The following is a 23,297-nucleotide window of genomic DNA, read 5'->3' on the forward strand; positions in this document are numbered from 1 at the left end:
ACGAGCTTAATATAGAAGGTGCAGTTACACATATGGCCTGAGGTGGCAGTAGTGAGTATAAAATGGCGAACTTGCATCCAGCCCCTTTAAACTTAGTAAAAACATATTTTCTTTTGTAGACGTGTGAATTTATGCTGAGGGTTCTTTATTTTTAGGAGCCACTGTTTATTTTAGATCATTTGAATAAACTGTTGCCCCAGTCAGGTCAGTTTAGCCCGTCTACACTGCTGCTGCATTCAGGTGCGCTACGACATTACGGTGCAGGAAATAATTAAATGAAAAAATAATATCGGCCGATATTTCCCAATATCGGACCGATACCGATATGTAAAAAATGACAAATATCAAATATCGACAAATATCGGCCAATAATATCGGCGGCGCCGATATATCGGCCATCCCTAATACCTATTCAGCTAGCTGCCTTTTTATTTCACATATAAAAATAAATGATGGCCTATAACGTTTATCACAACATCCAACTGTGGTTCCATTAGCAGATGGGAAGATATATATATATCAAAACCACATATCGCCCCGACTATTCTACTCTATATTACTGACATCCCCTTCTTTTACAGTACATACTGCATGAATACAGTCAAGCGTGTTTACCGCTGGGACTTAGGCGCTGCAGTTATTTCCAACAGACCGCGCAATTAGGCGAGAGCTTGTGTTTCAGCCGGCACCTGGCAGAAACCAAAAGAGCCGGCCTGGACAGCTGCTGCCGCTCAGATGGGGTTAGCGCACACGGACACGCGCACAACCGATGGGGAGCCGCGATACACACAGACACATTCTTACCTAATCCTATGAGCGTTCCTGTCACCCACATAATCTCGGAGATGAGGGAGGCCAGAGACAGCGCCGCCGTGGGCACTTTGCCGTATTTGATCTGGAAGGGATCCATCATGGTCACGTACTTGTTGTTCCGCATGGGCTCGGCGAAGAACAGGCCGCCTTTGAAAGACAAGGAGAGGAGGCAGAGAGGTTATTTCGTTAGATCGGACACTCAGAGGCGTGTTAGGCACAGAGGACATGGACTTGATCAGATTAGCACAGGACAATATACCACAATGTGTGTGTCCATTATCTGATGAACTGTACCACCACAACATATTGGCTTTACTTTCCAGAGCCCAATATCCACTATACGTTTCAAATACAGCTACACAACATTATACGCTTACACCCATTGTCATGGAAAAAAAGGTTTGAGAACTGTTTATCACATGGCTTACTGGTGCGGCGTTTGGGTCGATTGGTCAAAAGTGCATAATGGTAGTGTGCTCTGCAACCAACTCACGGCTTATTTCTTTAAAGATCTTTAATAGAACTCTAGACAAGACATGGCCACATTAATACGTTGGAACAAAATGGCAATTTTGGCGTCCATCTTGTGTCCGGCCTTTCTGACCCAGTGCAATGTACTCAAATGGGAAACACCACTCATTTCCTTGATACTGTTTTGATCTATTTTGAGTCATGATTTTTCATGACTCTTTGATAATTTTGCCTGACCTTATTATGTCATATTTGGCAAGAAAATAACATTTTTGCAGTCTTCCAGTTTCACACTTCAAACCATTCAGTTCAATTTATATCAAATATAAATAATAATAATAAAGATTTATCTTATCTTATCTTATCTTATATAACATTTGTTTCCTACTTTAATATAGAAGCTGCAGTTACGCATAAGACCTGAGGTGGCAGTAGCGAGCATAAAATGCATAACTTGCATCTAGCCCCTTTAAGCTCGTGCGTGACGGCACTACGGACCCGAATTAACACCTTTTTAAGTAACAGTGCAGGATTTTAGAGGCAGTTGTGGTGAACATGTCTGAGCTCATTCTACACATTAGGACATGGCTGGAACATGTAAGGGGAGGAAACAACTTAGTTTTAACATTTTTAAACTCTGTATAGTCTCTTTAAAACAGTATTTCTGTACTTTTTAACGCCACATGACCAATATTGATTGAACATGGGACAGTGATACAGTGAATGCTAATACTGAACCCTGGGAATGAATGGAGGAAACAAAGCTAATACGGCTAAACAACACAACGCTTCGAAGAAATGACCTGATCCTGAAAGAGATAGGTAAGAGGTAGATAAGAGAGATAGATAAGAGGTTTTACATTGGTGGCATAGGGGTTAGCCTCGCCGGCCAGTCACAGGATGGCTGCCACGTTTGCCACGTCAACGAGTGTCATGTCTGATCTAGAGTTTTATTAAATATCCAAAAGTCATTTCAGGACTGTAGTGTAAAGTTGAATCTTATTGTTTTGTTAAACGGCAGAGAAAGTCATGCTAATACTGTGTGCTAATCAGCCGCAGCTAAGCTAGTGGACATTTTTGTGTAAATTTAAGGTATTTTGTGCTGGTCTAAATTGTTGCTGCTAATACTATGCAGTGCATTGTATTAGTCATGTTTGACATCTATATCAGTTTGGAACATTTGCTGTAGATTACTGATATAAATATGATGAAAAAATGTTATGCAGGTTTTCTGTCATTTTGTGTTTCATATTTTAAACAAAGAAGTAATTTTATGCATGGAAATGGCTAAAGTTTCCTGTATGATGATGTGATGTACAATGGTATGATGACCCAATATGAATAATGGAAAGAGATTAAATGTATGGTTTCATTTTTTTATATTGGATCTCTAGTTCTTTGTAAATCTCAAAAAATCTTGCTTCTTGGGTTATTTTGTCTGCGCTCTTTTACTGTAATTAATAAATAGGTCATAGTAGTCATGAGTTCGGTCTTTTTTGAGATGTTAAGGGAGAAAAGTAGCCAAAAAAAATTTCAACATTGACCACAGCGAGGAAAAATCTACCGCCTTAACAGCTCCATGAAGTCACCTAAACGACAGCCTAGTGCTGTAGGTGATAGGATGCATTGCTCGACACTTTCCCGACATCAGCGTTGTGAGTTTGACTCCCGGCTCTGACGGATGCTACGATCACAATGTTTGATGTGGCCAAGCGCTACACTTGCTGTTAAACCGGTTTTGAGCAGCTGACATATGGAGGGGGGTAGGGGGGGGGATTTGTTTACATGCCAACCAAGGACATTACACGTAGGAGACAATGGAAGGACAGGATTTCACGTTGGGATTACGTATTGTAATACAATACGGATAAAGTAAGACGCATTGCTAAGGCAGAGGTGCGCGATCTCTAACGTACAGCTCGAGCCGGTATTTTCCGATCCCCCAGATGACTTTGAAAAGTAAAATCAGCCTTCATAGCACTGCGCACGGCCTCACTTGGCAACAGGTCTGAGCGAGTGGATGCTTAGGTGAACGGTTCGAACTGGATCTCAATTGTGAAAGAGCCAGATCTTTTTTTCATTCAATTTTACCCAGAACTTCCTCAAACAAACACAAGAATTAGCCCAACAACGGGGCAGGCGACACCAGTGAAAGCTGTTTGCACTTAAGTCAAAACTGGGCACTAAAAATGATGGATCGGACAGTTACAGCCTCCTTTTATTACCGTCATTTCCGGACTATAAGCTGCTACTTTGTCTCCCACCCTTTGAACCTTATAAAAAGGCGTGCCTAATTTATAGATTTTTATGGTGTAACTGAATATTGTGTCATTCTCTTGGAGGTCTGAGTTCCTCCACATCTGTCAGTGGTGTTTACTGCACCTGGAGCGGGGACAGCAGGATGCCTTTTAATCCACCCCGTCTTAGGCATTGTGAGTTATTTGGCTGCCGTTATTACACATTTTATATCAAAAAGAGCCAGTCTTTTGAACGGCTCTTCAAAATGAAAGGGCTGCCAGTGAAGACACGAAAATCCCATCACTATAATCTGTTAAAATACCGTCACGTGAGCCTTTACATGATCCAAGTCTAGCTACACAAAGTTAAACGTGTGGATTTTCTAAGTATAACTATATTGCAAGGCGTAGTAATACCTAATATTATTGTGCGGAAGTGCTCCTAAATTATTATTACGCCTTACAATATAGTTCCCCTTTTTATCTGCTTAGAAAATCAACATGTTTAACTTTGTGTAACTAGACTTGGATCTCACATGACCATATTTAAATAGTGAAAACGTGGAAGAGCTTGGTCGCTTCTAACTTCACCCCCGTCTGGCCCCATAGAGGAGAGGAGGAGAGGCTAATGCTAACAACATGTATTCTGAATGTAATCTTAAACAATATTAGGTCACTAGTCAATTATAGGGATGGCTATTAATAAGGATTTAAACGATCTTACCACTCTTCCATACTTCGGCTGTACTTTTATCTGTAAACCCTCACCGCGCAACAATTCTTTCAATAAATAGAATAAAGTAACCACATTTATTTGATTACATACATTTTTATTGTTGAAAAATGCCTATGTGTGCTGGGAGCGGGACGCGTGCAGCTCGTCTCCATGGAAACCTCTTCCATTACCCACTGCAAAAATAGCGTTATCTGCGTCTCGCCGGTCATTAGGAGTATGTTCACAGAAATCATATAAGAAACCATAAGAAAATATATATTTAAAGCTCTATGTTTGAACATGATTTATTTCCAAATGTATTAAGGGGAGACACTACAGGCAAAACTCAATTATTTCGGTTTTCAGGTTTTGGGCCAAATTGGTCTCTGAACATACACCTGGAAACAAAAATAATACCTATTCTTCACAATAACATGTTTAAATATTGCGCTGATTCAATGTTTGCCCATAGACTTATATGGGACAATGCAATTTCAAGGGCCTTTTTCTCAAAACACATTTTTCTGTCATTGTGGCGACACCAGTCGGACCTAAAGACTTCAAATTCTCCAGCCTTGGACTGAACAATATTTGGAAGATATTTTCAGAGGGATTTTTTATTATCTAATCCCTAGAACCATTTATTGAGTTTTGAATGTCAAAAAATAAGGCGAAAATTAAATTTTTACAAATTTTTCCACTAAAAACAGCTTATTTTAAAATTAAACAAGATATCCAAAATCCCCTCTGAGAAAGTCTTGGCAGCTCATTTATCAATAAAATGAAACCATACATTTGAATGTAGCTCTATACATTATTCAGATTTCGTCGCCGAAAGGCATTTTTAGGCATAAAACACCTTGTTCTTATATGAAAAGACAAAATGACAGAAAACTTGCAATGTATTTTTTTCTCACATTTATGCCAGTGATCTACAGCAAAAGCTTCAAATTGATAAATGTAAATATACATTTTTTCCCTATTCACCTGCAGTGTCTCGCCTTAAGCATGTAAACTATTGAGGATATAACTGGACTTAAATATTCATGTTGATCAGTTTTTGTGTTTTCAGGCTGACAACAATCATGAGAAAAGTCAATTTGAGTCCATTTTTAACAGCTGTAATAGTACTTGTAATTTTAGCCATGTAACTGTACAAATGTTCTGTGCTATTTCCTAAATTGACGTACTTCGCTTGACATTTCAAAGAAACTGTCAAAATGATGTAATACTGAATACTGAATCACAATCCTTCATTCAAACACATGTAGTAATGTGGGTGTATTTGTTAATATGCATAATAATAATTTAATATACATACATAACTTCATAAATCCGTGCATGCTGAGTGCAGTGCTAAGTTTCCCAGCTATCGCCCGGGCGGCGGGCGGACCGCATGAAGCAATTCCGTTAATGGTTGCGGGTCCTTTAGCCCGTGACGAATGTTGCCGTGGTTATTTATGGTGACATATAAACGAGGGCGGATGAAAAAGTCTGTCGTCTAATTAACGTGCTTGTTCAAGGGGCCCGGGCCGAGACGCGCTCACTTCGCACTGCAGCTGAAATACACATCAGTGGATATAGCTGAGGGCGGGTAATCAAATACAGTGCTATCTGAGGATGCCGGCTGCAGATCTGGCCAGCACGCTTTAGTATCCTCTGCTTTCACAAGTGATGACAGGGCTCCACTGTGGCTCCAGGAAATATTCATACCACTCTATTTAATCCACTGTGGGGACGTACTGATTGCATACTGGTGCTTATCCTGGAAAATGACTGGATCGGGTATCGATTACAAATATCCAATACCTGTTTTTGTTGTCGTCAACTTTCACCGACTTGATTTGAGCGAATATGGACATGTCATACCTCATTTGAAAGCTCTCGACCTGGAGAATCCAGTCTAGCAAGAAAACAATGACTTTTTAACACAGATGTCAATGTTGAGATGTTTATCTAGTTTTCTCCTTTAAGTGGACACATGTAAAATCAACTGTTTAAACATAAACAGTTAAAAAGAATAGACGTCTCTTACTCACTCCTCCCCGTTTGCCACAATGACTATGGGGGAATCATGGCATGTTTACAGACTCCCCCTCCCCAGCTCTGATGAAGCATGTGCCTAATAAGGGCATAAGGGCGGAATCTTCACAGTAAACTTGGCCCTTATGTGATGTGTAGCTCGCGCAGCTCCAATGCTAACAGTCCAGCCTTCATTAGTACGAGATTTCGAAACATTTTCTTACGAAAACCAGCCTGGACTGCTGGAGTTCCTGATCTCGCGTTATTAAAAAAAGAAAAAGAATTCCTATAACTGCCACCAAGAGGAGCTCTTCCGCCTGCATTTCAGTGTTAGTTTTTATTTTTAAAGAGACATATTTTCATATCATAAAACGCAAAATATCAAAATTGAGGCTCCAAAAAAAAAAAAAAGGTTTGTAAGCTCCATATTCATAACATGTCCACTTTAACATGAACATACTTTTATTATTATTGACCTATATTTAACCAGGATAGTCCCACTGAGATTAAGAATCTCTTTTTCAGGGGAGTCCTGGCCCCAGAGGTGAACCTATTGTACATGTTGTTAGTGGTAAGGGAAACCGGAGGAAACCTACGTAGACACGGGGAGAACATGCAATCTCCACACAGTCCAGGTGGGAATCGAACCTGGGACCTTCTAGCTGTGAACCACTTAAACATAGCTTGTTCAAAAACTGTAACTAATATATCAATAAAACGCTTAAAATAGAGGCAAGAATGAAAAAGTCCAATACATGTTTTACTGATGTTCATATCCGTAATCTACAGCAAAAGTTTCAAATTGATATCTCTAAATTCAAATTTTTCCCTTAACTTGCCATAGGTAAATAAAACGTACAAATATTGAAAAATGCCATCATTGTTCTTGAAAGTTTTTTCCTACACACGAACATTTCCAGACATTCAGATGACCATTGGCTTGAATTTCCCTGGCCAGAGGGGAACCCTACGCCTCCGGCCCCGCACAGCCAGCACTATATTTACAAAGTGTCAAAGTGAAGCATTGCGAAGATAGTATTACGCACAAGCTTATTTGTGCACACTAGGCATTTTTGGTGGGATGTTAAAATAACAAGCAACATCTCAGAGGTAGTAGGTTCATTCAGGGGAAATATCGAATTGCAGTTTTTCAGACATATGCTTTTGCGCATAGATTTCGGTTTTAAAATAACAACTCGGTTGCGCAGTTTCTTTCAGGCTTGAATGTCTGCTCGGAACGGCTTGTGGCTTTAATCCAACTTTGAAGGGAGAAAACATTTTGTTGCAGGTAATGGCCAGAAAATCAGATCACCTTTCGTTAAACGTGCTGTCCCACAAGGGTCAATCCTTGGCCCACTTTTATTTACCTTGCACATACTGTACCTCAGCTTGGTAATATTATCAGGAGGAATCATTTGTCTTGTCATTGCTTTGCAGAGGACACACAAATTTAATGTCGCGCTTTCCCCCAGTGATGATACTCTAGTGATGTGATGTTTATGACCGACCGGCTCTTAACGGTGAACGGGGACCTTTGGTATGTGCGATAATATAGCAATTTAGCTTTTTGTGAGTGAGTGTTTTTGTATCTTGTACTGTCAGTGTATGTTTTGTGCTGTACTGTTATGTGTACTATGTCATACATGTTTTGTCGTACTCATGTATGTTCTGTGTTGGTGCACTGGTATGTTTTTACCCCATGGGACAGCGGATGGAAATTAGCTCTGTGCATATTTACAGCACTGGTTGTCTGTTCATTAGTATGCATTGTCCCATTCAAATAAATTAATAAATGAAATGAAAGAGCTGGATCTTTTCTTTTTTTTTCAGTCAATGTTACGCAGAACTCCCCTTTATGAACTCAAGAATCAGCCCAATAATGGAGTAGGCCACACAAGTGAAAGCTTTGTGCACTAAAAACAATTTGTCAGACAGTTGCAGCCTCTTTTTATTAGTCGTGGCGGACAGTTTTATTCACAATGTCTTTGATATTTTGAGTTTTCTGGCTGCCGTTATTCAAATTTCATATTAAAAAGAGCCAGTCTTTTGAAAGGCTCTTTGAAATGAACGGATACCAAAGACTCGGCTCCCAGTAAAGAGCCGTAAATCCCATCACACTCTATTGATGATGATCTGTAATTGTATCCAAGAACTCAGTGGTTGGATGTCTGAACAATTCCTGGAGCTGAACAAAGACAAGATCGAATTTGGAATCTTTAGAGACAGGCTTGAAAGATCTCGTATAGCAGCTGATCTTAAGATAGAGCCCTGACTGTGTTAAAAAGAAGTCAGAAACCTTGGTGTTTTAATGGATTCCAAGCTTTCTTTTAATAGACACGTCAGAGCTATTACAAAATCTGCATTTTATTACCTAAAAGATATTTCCTGGTTCAGAGGCCTTTTAACTAAACCAGACCTGGAATTACTGTATACATCCTCGTTTTATGAGTAGCAGATTGGACGAGAGCGATGGTCTTTTAACTGGACTCTCACAGAAAACCACAAGCTTTAACTAGTTCAAAATGCTGCACCAGGCAACTACAATTCAAATCCCTTCACTCACCCCCTGTTCTACAAAGGATAGATTTGAATGTGTTATTTAGGGGTGAACTGATATGGATAATTAGTGTCCGATACCGAACAGGGGTTTTAATCTTTCAAAAAGTATGTAGTTAAAGGCAAAACATGCTCGACACAGAAAATGCTATTTTTGCAGTGGATTATCCAAGAATGGATATGGATGAGGGCTTAACACGTTTAACTCTCAATTCTACTGACTTAAGTCAACACCTCCATGGAGACGAGTTGGAGACGTACCCACCCCTGGTAATGTTATAGTCATGTTTTAACAGAGGTGAGCCGCTCAGAGCAAAAGCACATGTTTGTTTGAGGTAAATATCTATCATAAAATAAATGCTTGTATTTCAATTTTATTTATTGGGTAAAATCTTACACGGTGTGGCTTTAAACATTTATTATTTATATTGGAGGTTTAAATCATAAAAATACGTCTAATAGAGGTCGACTGATGTGTTTTTCAGCACTGAAATGTTTGGCTAATATTTTTTCAGAATGTCTGGTAATTAATCCTGTGTATGAAGCATCTAAACATGTCAGTGTTGAACTGTGACAGCAGGGGGTGCTGTAGAATTATTAGTAGTTAATTCAGAGGAAGCTTGTTTGAAAGACAAAAATCAGTAGATTCCAAAACAAGTCACTATCTCTTCGAAAATATACACAAAGGTCTCCAACTTAAAATACGTAAAATAGGTGAACAAACTGATGACCGATATTCACCGTGAAATTTCTCCGCTCCCCTGAGGCCGAGGAAGATGTGGGAGGGCTCATTTTAAAGCCCAAACTGAGCAGGGCAGAAATCTCTATCACTTTTGGTTCCGGAGATATCGACCGATAAAAGGAAGATATCGTAAATACCCGGATATCGGCCTGATATATCGTCTGGCAAGTCGGGCCCTAGTTTTATTAATAGTTTATAAATGCTCACTTGGGACAGGACCAGAATATCTGACTGGCATGTTGGTCCCACACAACCCCAGCAGATGTCTGAGGACAGAGGGGAGTGGTCAGCTGCAAGTGCCTGGAGTTCGGACAAGGCTGGGAGAGAATATGTGTTCAGCCTCTATGCCAGGGCTGTCAAACTCATTTTGGGTCGTGGGCCGCATATATAACAGTTTTCAAATAAATTAATCAAAATAAGCTTTGATTTGGTCAAAGCCCCAACTTAACTGCAGCTTCATTAATAACAACGGCTTACACTTGTATTGCACTTTACAAGCCTGTGTCACAAGTTCCTCAACGTACTACATAGATAATACATTATTCTATCACTCCACACTCGGTAGTGGTAATCTGTTACTGAAGCCACAGCCGCCCTGTCCATTTACCACGTGGCTATATAATGCGTTGTTCATATCCTGAGCTCTTATTATGTCAGTACCCTGTGCTGGACACGTGTGGAACTCTTTTTTTTTATTTTATTTTATGCCCCCTAGTGGCTAGAATGGGCATTCTGGTTATTCTTTAAAAAATCATAAGTCCGCACAGGAATGTATGGAAGCCCGTTTCCGCCATGTTAAAAAAAAAAAAGTCCAGCAGGAAGTCGAACTTTCGAGATTTAAAGTCATAATTCTGTGTTTAAAACACAACATTTTCGAGTTTAAATCTCGAAATTACGACTTTTAAACTCTTACTACGAGTTTAAATCTCGAAATTACGAGTTTAAATCTCGAAATTATGAGTTTAAATCTCTAAATTTCGAGTTTAAATCTCGAAGTTACGACTTTTAAAACTCGGAATTTCGAGATTTAAACACGGAATTAAGAGTTTTTTAAGATCCGTGATCATAGACGTCAGCCCTTTACTTTGAAAATCCGGATGTTGTTGCCGCTCTCTTTCCTGTCTGATGCGGTTTGAACTGTGAAGCTTGATCTGGCCAGCATAGCCGTATCTTGAAATCGTATCATGCCTGAAAAACAACTGCTATTTTGGGGCAAACTCGTGCCTCTTTGCCTCTGCCATGTCCTATGGATACCCCCTATGGTCTCCCCGTATGATAAAAGGGCGATGGCGGTGGACAATGGCTAGTCTAGGTTAGCCCGGTTAGCATGTGCAATCCACCTCATTGTTGATAAAAAAGAGTCTGCAATCAACCACCAATGCGTCAATCCCGACCCAGTGTGTGATCATCTCCAAGGCTGCATTATGTGGTTACTGGCTTTATTGACATTTTTAGTGTATAATACTTAATTCCACAAAATCCATTATTGGAGCTGGATGCTAGAGCTGCTAAGAAGCTAGTTAGCTCCGGGTGCTAAGCAATCGGCTAAGTGTGAGTAATAAACTGCAAAATCAACCAGCCCGGCTCAGTGTGTGATTGTTGTTAAAGGGATGCTTTATGTAGACCAGGGGTCACCAACATGGTGCCCGTGGGCACCCAGGGGCCCTTTGGGGCATGTCCAGTAGCCCTTGGGACTTTTTCTAAAGTGTAAAACACTTCATTTTCTTGAATCTAATTCTTAAAATCACAGTTATTTCGGTTCTTGTGACTCAGTATGAGTTTAAAATAAATCTATTTTAATATAATATGGGGTCAATATCCTATAAGTGAACAGTGTACCTTTAGGTCTTTAGGATTTGTTTTTAACTGGTAGCCCTTGAACAACTTAATGCTCTTAAAGTAGCCCTCAGCTGAAATAAGGTTGGTGACCCCTGATGTAGACGGTGGTTTTATTGACTTCATTCATGCATATTTCCCATTTTCACATGATCATGATCTTCCGAAGTTCATGATGCTACGATCGTAGCATTAGCTTTGGGAATGCTCATGCATCATCAAGGCTTAAACACATTCCTATCGTGGATACAGCCTTTTTTAATAAGTTTTCTTGTTGCCGCTTTTAACCCTGGGTGTTGAGGTAAAATAAACACTTCTGTGTGTCTTTGTAAAAGTCCCTAAAAAGTTGCTGTAGCTCCGGTTTTCACAACACGATGAAGCTAATCCTCCATGTCTGTTTACATCTGCGCCAGTGGTTCCGCTGTCCCCGCCGTACCGACATCTATGTTCACGGATTTGAAAAACTCGTAATTCCGAGTTTAAATCTCGAAATTCTGAGTTTTAAAAGTTGTAATTTCGAGATTTAAACTCGTAGTAAGACTTTAAATCTCGTAATTTCGACTTCCCTTTGGGCTTTTATTTTTTAACATGGCGGAAACGGGCTTCCATAGAAATGGGCTAGAGACTTACTTTTTCCCCCTTTATGCTCTACAGGGCAGGGGCCGGATTAAATCATCATCGACGTATGTTTGACACCCCTGCTCTGTGCAGTCAAAACGCTCAGTGTCTCGGTCAACTTAAACTTTTAAAGCTAGACTAACAACAGATTAACCCTTTAAATGTTATATTATTATGAATAAAACATTCTCTGTTGGATTTTATGTGTATATTTCAACTTTACTTTGTTCTTTTCCATGTCTCTGTATCTTTATTTGGTAGAAAGTGCATCAATAATTCAGCGTTTGTAAAGTGGTGGTGGAGTAATGGGTGAAAGAGTAGTTCTTTTTCCTCTGTTTCCCCCCTCAAACGTGACCATAGACGTTCCCAAAGATGCCTATCATAGAGTGAGTCAATCAGCTTAGCACATGAACAGTCTGAATTATCCAGTAAAAATAGTATTTCACAAAGAAGGCCATTTATTCCAAAACTTCCACAACTGAAACATATCTCTTAATTTCCCGTAATTCCCTTACCATTAATTTAAAGACATTATTTTACAGAATCACAGGGTTTAAAAGTCATTAAATGTGAGCAAAATTCAAAGGCAAGTCCAAAATCAAGACCTTAAAAGTCATTGAAAAATGTTCAATTGGATTCAAACTGGCATGAAGTTTAATTTTATTAGAAAATCATGACATTGCTCAACATTTTTTACTGTATAATCTTGAGCAAAAAATTGAAATGAAAACATACTCAACTGCAGTTTAGGCTGAAATTGATCCATTTTTTTGCTAAAAAGTTTCCCTTTTTTTTTTTTTTTCCTGTTTCATGAAATGCAAATCTTCAGAAGTAAAATATGTGCTGATTTTTTTTTAGTATTTAGGAATTCAAAGGCATTAAATTTGACTTGATTCTGCCTGTATAAACCCTCAATTAGAAACTTGATTGTTTTTAACCTTGAGAACAGTTTCTATTATTCTGATAACATAATATTACAATTGACAACACACAAGGTTTTAATGAATTGAACTCCCCCTAATTTTCCAAAAACATTAATCTAACATCCTAATTCTTCATATAGATGAGTTCATAAGAATGTTAACTTTATAATTACATGGACAGTCTTTTTTCATCATCAAAGTCATGCTTTAATCTTTTAAGTTTGTTGTTTTTCTGGTTTAGACATGGTTGATGTTTTGACTTTAGCCCATTTATAGACTTGGTTCAGTCTGGATTTGAACTACATTTATTTGGCCTACTGGTTAAACCAAAGAGCACACAGTGAGAGAGCCTCAAATACAGCCCGCTTTAATTTAAATTGTCTCCAGCTGACGATTTATGGAGGCCACTGTTTGTACTTAAACAATTAAGACTCACTGTTAACAGTCCCCCACTCCTGCTGCACTCCTGCTGCTTTTAACATGAGCTGGATTTTGCATTTTTTGGCAGGCCCAGTAAAAGTTTGATTTTGTGCATTTTTCATGCTTTTTGAAAAAACATTGTATTTACAGTTTCAATTAATTTCTTAAACCATATTAATCACAATTTAGAAATTTGCTTAATCACAAACAATAGACATTATCCACAATAGGAATACATAAATGCTCCAATTTTATGCATTTGTGCGCAATTTATGAAAAATCGTTGCCTGTCAATTAACAATTAGGCCTATAAATGAAAGCAGCTGATTACAAGTTTGCATGAGCCCTATAGATGCTGCTGTAACAGCTTCTGATGGTTCAAAAATGCAGCACAACTCACATGTTTCTGACCTGGCATGAAACCCCCCAAAAATAACAACTAGACAAAATATGGGACCTTTGTGATGGCGCCATCGGAGCCTTCTTGTCCAGTTAGTCGACTGTTTTTTGACCAGCGGGCATTTTGTGCAAGTGTGGACTTTCACTGAGACGGTGGTTTCTTTTGAATGAGTGGCATGAGGAACAACACGCCAGTGCCACCCTGACCAAACAACACAATCGAAATATTTTCAAGATATTCTTATCAGTCGATCAATGGTTTGCTCAGGGCGTCTTCTTCGTGTGAACACGTACTGTAGATTGGGCTGGACTGTGGGATAAAACATGACTTAATTGATGAGTGAACTTCATTTGCAACAGTGCAGTTAGGCTTGGGGAGCCTCTAGGTACGATACGCGACCCAACATATATAGGCCTATATAACGGTATATACCACCATGGGCTATGTTTCACAAAATGAAGAGACATAAAAATAGCAATATTACCAAGTGTTTTTCACGAGAATGCCAACACATGATTGGCAATTGGACAAAACAAGACATGTTTATTTATACCATGCATTTCATACACAAGGCAACTCAATGCGCATAAACAATTACCATCAGTGTGGCTTAGCTTTGATTTCTGTGAACACAGAAAATGAGAGAAGTCCAATTCTACAAGGCTCCACTGAATGGATGTAAACTGTGTTGAATCGCCTGCCAGGACTTCAGAACGATTAGCATGAGCTACAGGAGCTGGTGGTAACTTTACATTAAGCAAGTCACTGTCTCGACAAAATGACTGTTTAGCTTTGTCTGACATCAACAGAGTTGTCAGTTGCTGAAGTTTACATGAAATCGTTCAGGTCACAAAAGCACAATACTCCACTGCTAAGATAGCCCTGAGCTAGTCCCATGTTAACCCTAGTAGCCTGCGCGGAGCAATTTAAAAAGTCAGTGGCTTTGGTTGACTCGGTTAACTTTCTGCAGATGCTTCACTTCCGGTGGTGGTGGGAGCTGCTGGTAGTGGTTAGGTTTCCTCTGGGTACTCTGGTTTAACCTACCACAACAAATGTATTGAGTGAGTGGTTGGTAGTTGTAGGGGCGGATGGCACAGACTGGTTGTCTCACTTCCGTCACTCTAACCCAAGCGCAGCTGTGGCAACAATAGTATGAGTATGGTGTGAATGAATAATGACTACAGTGTAGCGCTTTGAGAAGCTTGGGAACACAGGCTCGTAAAGCACAATACAAGTGCAAGCCATTATTATTATTATTATTAATATTTTTATTAATATTATACTTTTGTTTAACTTGAGTAAAAAGAGCGTCAGACAGTGTAGGAAAATCAACCCCTTCGTAAGTGCCAACCTGGTGGTACCTCCAAGGAAGTCCTGTGAAAACTATCTGGACCGATTGTCCGAACATGCTGCACTAGGTCAGCTCAGACCCTGCATGAAGAAAAAGATCCTGCTGTCCACAGATCATCAACTGACACAGTGACACAGGAGAGGAGTTCTCCCCACAGCTCCTCTGCGGGACTCCCGCAGACCAGAGAACATGCTGTGCTCGCATTAAGCTCCCACACGCTCGGATTCACACAGGGGAGGGGGGCCATTGTTTGAGGCAGATTAGTACAGATTGGGAGCTCTTTACTGGCAGGACGCAGCCGGGCTGATGTACAAATAAGGCTGTTTCACTTGTCTCTGGATGCGTAGAGGATATAAGCCCTCTCTGACGCTCTGAGCTGTCGGCCAGTGCGCAGGCCTTTTATAGCACTGACTGTGCTGTTTGGATAGATTAACTTCATCTGGAGGCATGGGGCAGAGAGTGGAAAATAACTAGTCACTCATAGAGTACATGGTGCATCAAAGGTCTGATATAATCCTGGCTTTTTCAACGACTTTGGATAAGTCTTGGTATTTCCTATGGTATTACCTAGAACAGGGGTTCCAGTGTCAGTCAGGGCCCTCCGGGAGACTGTGAGGCACTGAGCTGGAGATTCCAAGACTATTTTAATAAACGATTTAAAGGAAAGTTCTGGACTATGTATCTATATGACTGATTTCCAAACAATGGGTCAAAACTAGCTTATGGCTACAAAACTAGACTAGTACTGGCCAAATACATAAAAACATATTAGCGCCTCTTTAAAATAATCCGTTTGGACTCAAATCCACTGGTGTTTTAGGCCAATCACGTGGCAGTGTAACGGTGAGTGGTCAGGTTTTACATCTGCTAAAACGAAAAGCATTGAAGGAAAAACACGCTTCTTAAGAACTAACTATTTAATAACTTCAGTGCTTTGTTGTTTAGCTACATTTTGAAACTTGGTTCTGATTGGCTAAAATGAGGCGCTCTTGATCCAATCAACAGCAACTGTCCCATTAAAAGTTTGATCCTCAGGAACGATTTAAACTGGTGCCTTTACAGACTGAGTTTAGTCCCGTTTCTACCCTGATCTGGGCCGGGTGGCACTTGGAAGGTCCAATATTAATAAGGTGGTTCTTGTGAAAGGTGAGAGAGCAGGTTTTAGAACCTCTCAGAAGTCAGGCCAAGTTAGTGCTTCAGAAGGAGGAAGGACCCGGACGTTTCCCGGACGGACGGGGCCTTTCTGTGTGGAGTTTGCATTTGCTTTCGGTGTCTGCGTAGGTTTCCTCCGGTTTTCCCTACCACTAAAAACATGTACAATAGGCCAGGATGAGTGAGAGCGCGAGTGGGGGACAACGGATTGACAACGATGGCCACATGGCAAGTTTCGATTAGAGTCCCATGTATGTTCCTTAACATAAAAGGGTTTCCATGGGGCATTAAAAGTCATGACATTAATTGAACCAAAATTAAGGCATTAAATGTCATTAAAAATCATTCAATCACGACATTGCTCGACTAACACACAAGGCGCATTGAGCTGCCTTGTGTACAAAGTTGCCTTGCCTAATTGTGCTGCATAAGTTCATTAGAAATACAGAAATGACGGTCCAATACAATTATTTACTCTAAACCTTTCTGTTGTTTCCCTTTTGCTTTTGAATTTTGAAATTTCCCCTCATTGATTCATTTGACGGAACGTTTTCTTGAGGATCTAAATACTTTGCAAGTTGCACATCTAAAGAAAAGCTATTTCTTCATTGTGTAGGGTTGCTAGGTGAGCTGCTGATAATGAGTACCTGGAGCCATTGTGTATATGAAAACAACAGGGAGGTCTCTCAGCGCTAGAGCATATGGCTAATGTTCGCAATAAACAAAGTCTGTACGTTGGCGCCAACAGTCACTCCGCTGGTGGACTGTGTAGACGTTTAGGGGGCAACACAAAGTCCGCTATAGATTAGACCCCTCCGCAAATCTTCCAACGGGACATATTTGATTTTGCACGTACAGCGGTATAGGGCAGAGCTCTCACACGCTCACAAATCACACTGGCCTTTGCCCGTCCTGTCATTAAACCCTTTCCACTGAGTCTGAGAACATTCCACTGGGGGGGGGTTACCTGGAACATTTCCCCCACGACATTTGGTCAATGGATTTTGTCAACATGCATTTTTGCCGACCAAAATCTACACAAAACCTACATGAAGACTAAATGATGAAATCGGAACCAACTGAAAAGAAAAAACTAACCCAACCATGCAATATGAATGAAACTATTTGTAATGAGGTTTTCCTGAAGTATTACAATTTGTTCCTCATGAGCAAACATTCAAATATTGTTAAGTATATGAGTATATAAGTTTGGAGTCTGTATGTGCTACCTAAGTGGAGATATCGTAATATATGTGGTCATCAAGTGTTTACAGCCTATATCAAGTGTTTAACACGTCTAAGCTAATCTTGATAGGACATAAACAGAGTGTGTATACATGCCCCAAATGGGAATTTTGGCTGTTTCCCAAAGCCTTGCCTTGGTGTTTGAAGGCAGTGCCTCCAAACTCATTTCCTTCCAGTACAAGGCTAGTTTCCTGCCAAAACATAAAATATATAAAATAGGTGAACAACTTGTGACCGATATTCACCGTCATTTCTCCGCTCCCCTGAGGCCAAGGAAGTAGTGGGAAAATTTGCGTAAACTTTACAAAACAACCCTTGTTTTTCTCCGGTGTAGTTCCATTGTCTGTCTGCATAATCCCGGACTAAGCTGTCACTTTAAGACTGTTGAGCACTGTTTTTTTCCCCACCACCTCTCTCTCGTCTGACACTGGGAAAGAGCTCTACAGCTGTAAATGCTTCCTTGCACCATAGACATATTATCAATAGACCAATACTCATTACTCACTCCTCCCCGCTTTGACAAAATAACTACATTCAAGGGGGAAATTATGGCGGATTTACAAACTCTCCGTCCTTATCTCTGACAAAGCATGTTCCTAAAAAGGGCATAAGGGCGGGATCTTCACTGTAGACTCGGCCCTTGCGTGACGTGTATCGCGGTCGTAGTTGCGCAGCTCCAATGCTAACAGTCCGGCTCTCATTAGTATACGAGATTTCTAAAATGTTTCTTTCGAAAACCAGCCTGGTCCCTTTAATTGTGCCTAACCCAGCGTCATCATAGCAGTAGAAAGTTTAAAAAAAATAGGCACCAGGCTTCACAGTTGTTTAGAACGTGTCTAAAGTCCAATGCTATGCAATGTAAAACTAGCTTGTTCTGCCGCCACTATATCAAGGTACTACAGCAAAGGCGGCCAATGGCGGCCCCTAGCATATATATTATTATATAGTTTATCAAAAATGTTGCAGAACTCCCCTCTTATTGAAACTTGCGCCTCTCCCCGTGACGAGAAGCAGCACAGAGAAGGTTTGAGTCACTCACTACCGCTCCTGACCAAGTGCGAACTGTCTGAATAGAGCTATCTTTAGCGTCCGACATCCCTGTGCTAATTGTTAGTCTGCAAAGTGAAGGTTGTAAAAGTTAGGAGGCTGACTCATCTATCCGCAGTAAAAACCATCAGCGTAACCGGACACAAGGGCAGACCCCTCTCTGTGAACTGGCTCCTCTGACCGTTAGGCTCTGGCAGACACCGCTGTGTTGCCAAAACACTGCCCTGTCGCTGCCATTATCTCAATGGGACTTTGAAAAGCCACACACATTAGTCATTAGAAAGAAAGCCACCGCAGGAAGCACTCTACAGGCCTGTATATGTACTTTACTACTTAGTCTTATCAATTTGAAACTTTCGCTGTAGATTGCTATACAAACATGAGGAGAGGAAAATGAAAAGAAAATGTACTGCATTTTATTTTTTCATATAAAAATATATTATGCATAAAAATGGCCACAATTGCTGATATTTTCTGCGACAAAATCTAAATAATGGATGACTCAGGTTAAAATATATTGCTTTATTTTGTTGATATACTTTTTGAATAAGCTATTTAAAATTCCAACTTCACCCATTTTTTTTTACGGTTCAAAGCTCAATAAATCAGGCAGGAAATTAGATATTGAAAAATCCCTCCCAAATATCATTCAGTCCAAGCCTGTAAAGTGTGGAGTCTGTAGGAGCCACTGAAGTGGAGATGTTGTCGAAAGAGTGGAACAAAAACCTCATTTGGAGAGAACGGCCCTAAAGTTTAGTAACTTATGCACATGGACATGTGTGTTCCTCCGTCTTTATCCGCTGCTGTCCCCCACAAAGGGTAATGACCATATTTGGGTTACACATGGATACAAAATACCGTTGGCTGATGAGCTAAAGACAATGGAGACCTACAAATCCACAGATTTCTTCTTCTGCAACACTGAAGAGGCACAAGAGCCCCCCACACCTGCAGCACAGTGGAGGCGTCACAAGAGGTGCTACAGGAAACAAAAAAGGGACAAACAAGACTCACAGCTAAACCACTCAAATCTTTTACAATCCCAATATTGTTCCGGCTAATGTCCGTTCACTGGAGAGTAAGACTGAAAATATTCTTCTGCTAAGCTCTTCCCAGAAGATGCGCAGGAAGAAGGAGGAAATGGAGGAGCTCACCAGTGCAGGACACCATGCTCTGAAACAGGGACAAACCCAGGGAGCAGTGCACCGTTTCAGAGGAGCACTGAATGAGTCAAAAGCATGATATTGGATCTTTCACAGAACTACATGAGTTCAGCAAAACCAAACTAAAATATTCATTTGGGGTTGATTTTCAAGTTCCACTTTACTCTTCTGTTTGATCAGCAAGTCAACTTTGCTCACTAATGCCATGTTAATTCCCAAATACAAACAAATCTGTGCATTCAGTTCTTGAGAATAGAGACAACAAACGTCCATATTATTCAAAGACAAAGTGGACTCCAGTGTACGTCAATGAAGACGACGAAATAGTGACTAAAACATGATAAAGCGTTTTTGTTGACGAGACAGGCTGAAAGTAGTTTGTCAGACGTTTGAGCACGGAGCCGCCGGACCGGAGTGTGACATAGTCACATGGCTTTATCTTTTCTCAGGACTGTGTTTTTCCCATGAAATAACGTAGCGGTGTGAACACAGTGAGCATGCAGATGAACGAATGTGCCGACGACCCTGAAGCCATGATCAAAGGATGGGCAGAGAGGCCGCTGTCGGGAAAAGCCCTGTTCACGACGATTTTGAGAAATATTATTACAAAAATCATTAAATACTTCAACATTTTTTACAGTGGAAGTACTTTGTACAAGTGAGAAAGACAATTTCTTCAAAATGTCCAAAGAAAACACCCAATTAGGTCATAATGAACAACACTGGCATTTGTAGAAAGTGGTGCTTTACTGCTGTCGAACACTTTGAGGAGGGCACAGCAGCAGCACGGTAGCGCAGCGGTGAGCGATTCCACTACACAGCTAGAAGGTCCCGGGTTCGATTCCCACCAGGACGGGGCCTGTCTGTGTGGAGTTTGCATGTTCTCCCCATGTCTGTGTAGGTTTCCTCCGGGTACTCCGGTTTCCCTTACCGCTAAAAACATGTACAATAGGTGAATCCTCCAGCCAGTTGATTCTGACCGTGCATCGAAGGGGGTCAGAGGACAAATTTTCCTATGGGGAAAATAAAGTATACAAACAAACAAAGGAACAAAAACAATATGGGCAAAATAATGGGTACAATTTCAGCCCAAACTGCAGCCAAATGTGGTTTGGACTAGGGCCCGACCGATATGTTTTTTTGGGCTCCGATATTGATATGGAGGTTGGCCGATAGCTAATTTGAAGTCATAGAAATAAATCTATTAAAGGTCGAGGACGCTGCAGGTGAATAGGGAAAAAAATGTAGAGATATCAATTTGAAACTTTTGCTGAACATGTAAATATATATTCTATATATATATTTTTCTCATATAAATATGAGAAAAATGTGAATATATGGGAAAGACCGTATTGTGAAGCGGTGCAATTGCTACTTCCGGGTTATCACATCAATGACTTGTGTCATTTTTATACTCTGACATGAAAACGAAGATGTAAAGACTGAGCCCTGTCCAGTGCATGGGAAGTCTCTATCACTTTTGTCTCCCACTGGGTGTTTGAGCTTATTAAAAGCAGGGAATGGTTATAAATGTGTAGAAACAATAAATACATAGCCTTTTCATTTAAACCTTTGTTAAAAATACCATTACAATTATAGTATAATGACCTATTAACCAAGCCTCATCTGACTTAAAGTAATCCTCAAAGTTGCAGCAAAATAACGTTAGTCTGAGCGTGATCTTTGTGCGAACACCTTTACGAAGCTCCTTACTGTGCGCTGCCACAGCGTTACAGAGCACAGCTTGTCCTCTTTGAGCAGTTCTATTATTTACACAAACCCAGGGACAAATGTAGGTTTTTCAATTATTAAGGCCGCAGGATGTGGAGCAGCGTCCGGCAGTGCTCCCTCCGCACGCTCTTTCCACTCTCCCCGGGCCGCACTGACCTGCCGCTGCACTGGAGCCAGGGCTGCAGGGGAGGGCCACGGGCTGCTCTTTGGGTACTTGTATTTACTCACAATTCTAATTCTTTAACATCGAAAAGTTCATGTTTACATTTGTTGGCCTGGTTTCAAATCCCACCCACAGCCACCTGATCCATCAGAGAAATGAGGAACTTTTGAGGGAAAAAACATGTGAAATGTCTGCCAGTAAACTGAATGTGTTTTAGTCCCTCGTTTTTGTATTTGACACATTCATAAAGCTACACAGCCTGATCTACTCTATACCACAGAGAAGGTTGGCACTCAATGGGTGAGGAAAGCACTTCTCTTCGGTCCTCATGGTCGGGGCTGACTTTGCTGTAATCCCACCCCTTAGTGGCTCGAAGGTTAAATAATACATGAAAACCAGTGGGCACTTTGCACGTGTTGAAAACGACGTTAAAGCCTGGTATTACGTCCTGAGCTGCCATCATATGTTTTTTTCTCTCTCTCTCTCTTTATGTAAATGGGGATTTCCTTTTCCTACGCACTAACAACTCAAATTCCCACAAAGGACAGGTCTGTCCAAAACAGACCACGCAGCAGCAGAAGTGTCTGATCAGCTCCTTCAGAGTCAGCATCGATGCAGACTCACAGGTGTGTGTTACACTGAGAGCAGCCCCGCCAGCAACATGCGCCAAACAACTTCAGTTCCAGTTTATTTAGAAGACTCAAAGGTTGTATTATTATTTGTTATTGGAAATGAGACTTAATATGATTTTATTGCGAGCAGAAAAGCCCTCACTGTGACTTTGAAGTAGCTACAATACATAATGTAAGTGTGACATACTCTATTTGAATTTGATTACTAAGGGAAAATACATTTTCAGTGAAAATATTATCAGTCGAACTTGGGATTCTTGTAACATAAGTGGGCGGGGCTGTCACGGTAAAGGGGCGTGTCTGTTCCATCTGAAAGCCACAGCTCAAAATCTCTACTGAACGACCTTCTGTTGTTGGCCTGACTATCGCCAGACAAAATACCAAAAGTTATATTTAGTCTGGGGATCACCAATTAATTTTCTCGTAGGAGAGGTGTGGTTTACAATTGTCCATAGCCATTTATTGGGAGTAGGGATGGGACGGTATGAGATTTCCACGGTATGATAACCGTGACAAAAAATACCGCGATATCACGGTATACTGTGAACTTGCGTGTTTTATAAAAGTAAAAACAGGGTTCTCATACGTTTGTAATTAGCTATGTCTTAACATGCTGCTAAGGATCAATAAAATGTACTATTATGAACAAATGAACAACTTATTATCCAAAATATAACTTTAAAACAAAGGGATATTTTTTACCTTAATCACTTCAGTCACAGACGGAGTTCGCTGAAGCTCTAATCACTGTTTGTTCGATGTCTGCCCAAAAAAACTTCCAAAGGCTTGCCATTATAATTTACTGCTAGATTTCTCACTAAAGTAGTTTGTGCATTCTACTTCATATAAAAAAATAATCCTAATAGTATACACTACTCCAGTGCTTGTCTAATAATTGACCGACTAGAAAACTGCATCAGGTAAAGATAAGGGTGAGATATGTCTCACCCTTATCCTTCAGTGAAGCTTACTTCTATGAGTGAAGCCTAGAGGGTGAAGAATAATTATGCTATCTGCCTATGCAATGCATCAAATTATTGTTTGGGGAGACTTTAGTAGA

General features: G+C 40.4%; 1 protein-coding gene across 1 annotated transcript in view; it reads right to left on the reverse strand.

The window, feature by feature from the left end:
* LOC306965846 (high-affinity choline transporter 1-like) overlaps positions 1-23,297 on the reverse strand; it is a 69,584-nt gene that overhangs the window by 24,353 nt on the left and 21,934 nt on the right. Inside the window, exon 3 of the mRNA XM_079560414.1 lies at positions 805-960. Coding sequence (XP_079416540.1) covers positions 805-960 — 156 coding nt within the window. The remainder of the gene's footprint in view (positions 1-804; positions 961-23,297) is intronic.

This window comes from Gobius niger (assembly GCF_951799975.1).
Source record: "Gobius niger genome assembly, chromosome: 7".
Taxonomy (NCBI): domain Eukaryota; kingdom Metazoa; phylum Chordata; class Actinopteri; order Gobiiformes; family Gobiidae; genus Gobius; species Gobius niger.